The following is a 7,264-nucleotide window of genomic DNA, read 5'->3' as shown; positions in this document are numbered from 1 at the left end:
TTTCTCCCATGGTCCACTCTCCTCTCCTATCAGGCTCCTCCTCCTTCAGCCCGTGACCTCTTCCACCTATCACCTCTCAGCTTCTTACTTCATTTCCCCTCCCTAGCCCACCTGGCTTCACCTATCACCTTCCAGCTTGTCCTCCTGCCTCTTCTCCGCCCCCGCACACCCTCTACCCCATTCCTCTCCAGTCCTGATGAAAGGTCTTGGTCTGAAACTTTTGAGTGTTAATTCCCTTCCACAGGGCGCTGCCTGACCTCCGGCATTATCGGACCGTGGGCCGTAAGAATTGGAGCAGAATTAGGCATTTGACCCATTGTGTCCGTTCCATGGCTGATCCATTTTCCGTCTCCGCCCGGGACTCCTGCCGTCTCCCCGTATCACCTGCCGCCACCCCCATCGACTCTGGGATCACGTCTCTGTCTCTCTGTCTCTCTCCTCTCCGTCCCCACCAGCGCCCCCATGGACGCCAACCTGCTGAGTAACATCCAGAAGCTGTTCTCCGAGAGGATCGACATCTTCAGCCCCGTCGAGTTCAACAAGGTGAGAGCGCAGTCCGGCCTCCCCCTCCCCGCTGGCCAGCCGCGGTTCAGCGGGAAGGACGAGCGCTGGGCGCGAGAGCCATCAGAGCATGGGGCCGTCAGGAGCGGAGGTGGTGTCCTGTAGGGGAGAGGGGTGTGGGTGTCTGGGGGGGGGGGTTAGAGGGGAATCACCAGCCGGCACTGACCCCCCCCCCCCCCCCCCGATATCACCAAATGGCACCCTACCACCCCGAACCCCCGCCCCCGCGTCTCATTGTCGGTTTTGGAGGGAGGGTGACCGGCTGCAACTCCCCCGGGCTGACATGATCGTTCTCCGCCCCCAGGTCTCCGTGCTGACGGGCATCATCAAGATCAGCCTGAAGACCTTCCTGGAATGCGTGCGCCTGCGCTCATTCGGTCGCTACGGCCTGCAGCAGATCCAGGTGGACTGCCAGTACCTGCAGCTGTATCTGTGGCGCTTCGCCTCCGACGAGAACCTGGTGCACTTCCTGCTCGACGAGATCGTGGCCAGTACTGCCCACCGGTGCCTGGACCCCGTCACCATGGAACAGAGTGTCATCGAGGTCATCTGTGAGCGGGGCTGAACCCCCCCCCCCCCCCACCGTCCCATCCTCCCCTCGCCCTGTCCCGTGCCGCCCCTCCAGTCCCGTCCTCTGGCGTCCCATCCTCCCCCCGCCCTGTCCCGTGCCGCCCCTCCAGTCCCGTCCTCTGGCGTCCCATCCTCCCCCCGCCCTGTCCCGTGTCGCCCCTCCAGTCCCGCCCTCTCCCGTCCCATCCTCCCCCTGCCCTGTCCCGTGCCGCCCCTCCCGTCCCATCCTCCCCCTGCCCTGTCCCGCCCTCTTCCCTGTCCTGTGTCGCCCCTCCAGTCCCGCCCTCTCCCGTCCCATCCTCCCCCTGCCCTGTCCCGTGCCGCCCCTCCCGTCCTATCCTCCCCCTGCCCTGTCATGCCCTCTTCCCTGTCCCGCCCTCTTCCCTGTCCCGCCCTCTTCCCTGTCCCGCCCTCTTCCCTGTCCCGCCCTCTTCCCTGTCCCGTGTCGCCCCTCCAGTCCCGCCCTCTCCCGTCCCATCCTCCCCCCTGCCCTGTCCCGTGCCGCCCCTCCCGTCCCATCTTCCCCCTGCCCTGTCCCGCCCTCTCCCGTCCCATCCTACCCCTGCCCTGTCCCGTCCTCTTCCCTGTCCCGTGCCGCCCCTCCCGTCCCATCCTCTCCCTGCCCTGTGCCACACCTCCCCGTTCCCTGCTCCCTGCCTCCCATCCAGACTTCTCCCTGCTCTGTGCTGATACTGCCGTCCCGTCTCCTCCCTGCCCTGTGCCTCCTGTCTTCTCCCTGCCCTGTGCCGATCCTGCCATCCCGTCCTTTCCCTGCCTGGTGCTGCCCCTCCCATGATGGGAGGCCATTCTACACCTGCAGGCCTCTCCTGTCTCCACGGCTTCCCGGGATCCCTGTTTTCTCTTTGCCGTCCTTGTGCTTCCTCTGCGGGCCTGGCCTCCATTCCAGAATTTGTCACCTCGAAGTGGGTGCACTTGTCGCTTCTTGTCCTGACAACTTTGAGGCTTGGACAGCGCGCAACTTTCCTCTGGGTCTCTGCACCTTCTCAACATTACCGTGTGTCAGAGCCGGACTGTAGCTCCAAACGCCAGCCGAGCCTCGCTCCCTACCCCTGAGGTGGGGCCGACTCCTCTCGGGGAGATCTTCCCAAGAGCCCAGGGAGACCCGTTCCACCCCACCTCACTTCCCTGTGAATTGTCCCTTTGTGATCTGCCCCAATCTTCTCATTCCCGTGGAGCAGGGTCTCCCTCCCTCCCCCTCGCTCCCTGTGCGGTACACGTGTACATTTTTTGACAGCCTGTGGGAGTTGAGCTTGTAGGCTGACTCCCCACAAGGGTGTGACATATGATTTATGTGTAAATACTTTGTGGGAAAATAAATCTACATTCAGTCTCCATCTGATGTTCTATTGCTCCATTCTTGGGATCTGATTTATGTGGCAATGAAATAAGCCCTTTGGCCCATCCTGTCCATTAAACTAGTGCAAAAATAGGAGAGAAAGTAGTGAGGTAGTTCAATGTCCATTCAGAAATTGGATGGCAGAGGGGAAGAAGCTGTTCCTGAATCCATTGAGTGTGTGTCTTCAGGCTCCTGTACCTCCTCCCTGATGGCAGAGGGGGAGAAGCTGTTCCTGAATCCATTGAGTGTGAGTCTTCAGGCTCCTGTATCTCCTCCTGGACGGTAGCAATGAGAAGAGGGCATGTCCTGGGTGATGGGGGTCCTTAATGCCGTCTTTTTGAGGCATCGCTCCTGGATACTATGGAAGCTAGTGCCCATGACGGAGCTGACTGAGTTTGCAACTCTCAGCACCTTATTTCGAGGCAGTAACCCCCTCTCCACATCCACTCTACCTGTGTCGTCTGGTCCTAGACTCCCCCACTATAGGAAACATCCACTCCACATCCACTCTGTCTGTGACCTCTGGTCCTAGACTCCCCCACTATAGGAAACATCCACTGCACATCCACTCTGTCTGTGAACTCTGGTCCTAGACTCCCCCACTATAGGAAACATCCACTCCACATCCACTCTGTCTGTGACCTCTGGTCCTAGACTCCCCCACTATAGGAAACATCCACTCCACATCCACTCTCTCTGTGTCGTCTGGTCCTAGACTCCCCCACTATAGGAAACATCCTCTCCACATCCACTCTCTCTGTGTCCTCTGGTCCTAGACTCCCCCACTATAGGAAACATCCTCTCCACATCCACTCTATCTGTGTCCTCTGGTCCTAGACTCCCCCACTATAGGAAACATCCTCTCCACATCCACTCTATCTGTGTCCTCTGGTCCTAGACTCCCCCACTATAGGAAACATCCTCTCCATATCCACTCTATCTGTGCCCTCTGGCCCTAGACTCCCCCACTATAGGAAACATCCTCTCCACATCCACTCTATCTGTGCCCTCTGGCCCTAGACTCCCCCAGGATAGGAAACATCCTCTCCACATCCACTCAGTCTAGGCCAGGGGTCAGCAACCTTTACCACTGAAAGAGCCACTTGGACCCGTTTCCCACAGAAAAGAAAACACTGGGAGCCGCAAAACCCGTTTGACATTTAAAATGAAATAACACTGCATACAACGTTTTGTTTTGCCTTTATGCTATGTATAAACAAACTATAATGTGTTGCATTTATGAAATTGATGAACTCCTGCAGAGAAAACGAAATTACATTTCTGCATGCAACAGAAACATTTTGAACTCCGAAAAAAAGACGTTAGGTTAAAGGTTACTTTTAAGTAAAATACTCAACGTCTATTTGAGTCCTTCTTGTATTTATGAAAAACGCCAAACTTAAATTTGCCGCCAGCAGCAAATCAAAAATAACATCAGCCAGCTGTCAGCCTGAAAAATAAAAGGACTATTTCACTGAACAATGAAAACATATGAATATACGTAAAATAATAGGCAATTAAAATATTTATCATACTTGTTCAGGTTGACTCACACCTGACAATGCAGTCGTATTCAGTAGGGATGGATCGATGCTTAGGGGAGTGACCGGGAAGGATAATGTGTTTTTTTCCTCTCTGAACTCACAGAAGCGTTTCCCAAACGATGTTTGCATTGCGATGATTGCAGAATGTAAATACTCCGAATTTATCATGTCGTGACATTGTTTGAACTCTCTCAAATTGGGCAAGTGAGACAATGTGCCTTTCTGTAAATCTCTGGCAAGCAACGTCAACTTGCGCTCGAATGCCAAAACATCCTCCAACATGTGCAGGGCTGTACGTCCTTACCCCGTTGAAGAGCTGTGTTTAGCGTGTTCAGGTGCGCTGTCATGTCTACCATGAAGTGTAGCTTTTCCAGCCACTCTGGCTGTTCCAGCTCAGGAAAGTTGAGCCCTTTGCTGCTTTCCAGACACGCGACAAAGCGTTTCAGCACCTTCCCTCTGGACAGCCAGCGATAAAAACACGTTGTAGCGGTTGCTACACGCAGTCAGTAAACTGCAGTCAAAGATAGCTTTATTCGAACTAAACAGCCTTGCTTTTAAGCCTCCCTCAACCCGCCCCCCATGGGCGCGGATGCTGCAAAAGACACGTACTCACAAACCCCCGTAGGCTATCTCCCTTAGCCTGAACGCTGGCTAATTGTGAGCCGGTTCGGATGTGTCAGGAAATGGGTCGCCACAACGTCTTAATTAGATTGTACAAGATCACCATAATCTTCAAATTTAGATTTACATTTCAAAAACTAACAAACTAACATAAAATACATTTTAATTAAATACTGACCATGTAGCGGTGTGCTACACGTAGCGCTAAAATTACGACACGGAGTCAGTAACTGCAGTCGAAGGAAAAAACCTTATTCGAAATCTTCAGCCTCACTTTTAAGCCTCCCTCAACCTGCCCCCCATGGCGCAGAGGCTCCAAAGCTCTGTGCTCGCAAACCCCTAGGCTATCTAATTGTGAGTCGGTTCGGATGTGCCAGGAAAAGGGTCGCCACAACCAATTATTTCCCAAAGTAACAGGGAGCCGCAGCACAGACGTAAAAGAGCCACATGTGGCTCCGGAGCCGCGGGTTGCCGACCCCCGGTCTAGGCCTTTCAGTATTCACAAACAGTAGAAAGTCTGCAGATGTTGGCAATCTAAAGCATCACACATCGAATGCTGGAGGAACTCAGCAGGTCAGACAGTATTTATGGAAAAGAGTAAACAGGCAACATTTCCAGCTAGCACCATTCTTCTCCCCTCACCTTTTAATTTAGTCATCTTCCCCACTTCCCTCTTATCTTGGCCTGGAAAAAAAAGACTGTTTATTCATTTCAATAGATGTTGCCTGACCTGCTGAGTTCCTCCAGCATTTTGTGTGTGTTCCTTTCAATATTTGTTAGGTTGCAATAAGATCCTTCCTCATTCTTCTAATCACCAGTGAGTCTGGGCCCAGAGCCATCAAGCACTCCTACATTAACCATGTCATTTCTGGAATCATTGTCCTGAGCTGCCTCAGCACCCTCTCCAATGTCAGCACTTGCTCTCTGAGGGACCCACAACTACACACAATACTCCAAGTGTGGTCTTCAGCATCACATCCTTGCTCTGGTATTCTAAACACAAGATACTCTGTGGATGCTGGAAATCCAGAATAACACTAACACACACGCAATGCTGGAGGAGCTCCGCAGCGTCTGTGGAGAAGAATAAGGATTTGCCATTTTGGGCCGAGATCAGGGATAATATTCTGGTCCTCTCGAATGTCAGCTTTTGCATTTGCCTTCCTTACCACTGGCTCAACCTGCAAATCCCGTACTCACCCAAACAATTCAACTTTTAGTCTCTCTGACCGGGTGTCAGCTGTTAAGAATCGAATGATTTATTTTCTTTGGCGACAGGGGGAGTTTAATTGTGTCCATAACTTGCCATCATGTCGGATCTGAACCTGGTCATTCAGAGGAAGTGAGGAAACGCTTTGGTTCAGTGAGGGTCTGCGGGGTTGGTTCAGTGAGGGATCCCGGGGCTCAGTGAGGGATCTGCGCGGTTGGTTCATTGAGGGATCCCCGGGGCTCAGTGAGTGATCTGCGGGGTTGGTTCATTGAGGGATCCCCGGGGCTCAGTGAGTGATCTGCGGGGTTGGTTCAGTGAGGGATCCCCGGGGCTCAGTGAGGGGTCTGCGGGATTGGATCATTGAGGGATCCCCGGGGCTCAGTGAGTGATCTGCGGGGTTGGTTCAGTGAGGGATCCCCGGGGCTCAGTGAGGGGTCTGCGGGATTGGATCATTGAGGGATCCCCGGGGCTCAGTGAGTGATCTGCGGGGTTGGTTCAGTGAGGGATCCCCGGGGCTCAGTGAGGGATCCCGGGGCTCAGTGAGGGATCTGCGGGATTGGTTCAGTGAGGGATCCCCGGGATCTGCGGGGTTGGTTCAGTGAGGGATCCCGGGCTCAGTGAGGGATCTGCGGGATTGGTTCAGTGAGGGATCCCCGGGGATCTGCGTGGTTGGTTTAGTGAGGGATCCCCGGGGCTCAGTGAGGGATCTGCGGGGTTGGTTTAGTGAGGGATCCCGGGGCTCAGTGAGGGATCTGCGGGATTGGTTCAGTGAGGGATCCCCGGGGATCTGCGGGATTGGTTCAGTGAGGGATCCCCGGGGCTCAGTGAGGGATCTGCGGGATTGGTTCAGTGAGGGATCCCCGGGGCTCAGTGAGGGATCTGCGGGATTGGCTCAGTGAGGGATCCCCGGGGTTGGCTCAGTGAGGGATCCCCGGGGCTCAGTGAGGGATCTGCGGGATTGGTTCAGTGAGGGATCCCCGGGGCTCAGTGAGGGATCTGCGGGATTGGCTCAGTGAGGGATCCCCGGGGTTGGCTCAGTGAGGGATCCCCGGGGCTCAGTGAGGGATCCGGGCTTCCATCAGATCCAAAGAGGAAAGGGGGAGGGAGGAGCCCAAATACTCGGTCTCTGATTGGTGAACAGAAGAACGCGAATTTCCCAGCGCTGATTGGCTGCCCGGCCGTCGCCTTGTGGCGGCTCTGGTTCCTGATTGGCGGACTGGGAGTGGTTACACTGGGGTGACAGTTCACAGCCGCGGCCGGGAGGCGACAGCGGACCGAGAGGCGGAGGGACGCCGGGGTCCGGAGCCGTCCTGCAGCCGCCGGCCGGGAGGCGACAGCGAACCGAGAGGCGGAGGGACGCCGGGGTCCGGAGCCGTCCTGCAGCCGCCGGCCGGGAGGCGA

At 55.4% G+C, this 7,264-nt stretch overlaps 1 protein-coding gene across 1 annotated transcript in view; it reads left to right on the top strand.

Moving 5' to 3' along the window:
- The window catches only part of vps51 (VPS51 subunit of GARP complex), a 35,259-nt gene extending 32,775 nt beyond the window's left edge, over positions 1 to 2,484 (top strand). The window contains exons 7-8 of the mRNA XM_059954905.1: positions 456 to 543; positions 866 to 2,484. Of these exons, the coding sequence (XP_059810888.1) occupies positions 456 to 543; positions 866 to 1,126 (349 nt within the window). The 3' untranslated portion in view covers positions 1,127 to 2,484. The remainder of the gene's footprint in view (positions 1 to 455; positions 544 to 865) is intronic.
- Positions 2,485 to 7,264: the final 4,780 nt, after the last annotated feature.

Source organism: Hypanus sabinus, chromosome 31, assembly GCF_030144855.1.
Source record: "Hypanus sabinus isolate sHypSab1 chromosome 31, sHypSab1.hap1, whole genome shotgun sequence".
Lineage (NCBI taxonomy): Eukaryota > Metazoa > Chordata > Chondrichthyes > Myliobatiformes > Dasyatidae > Hypanus > Hypanus sabinus.
Note: the sequence above shows the minus strand (reverse complement) of the source record. Positions and strands in the feature narration are given on the sequence as shown.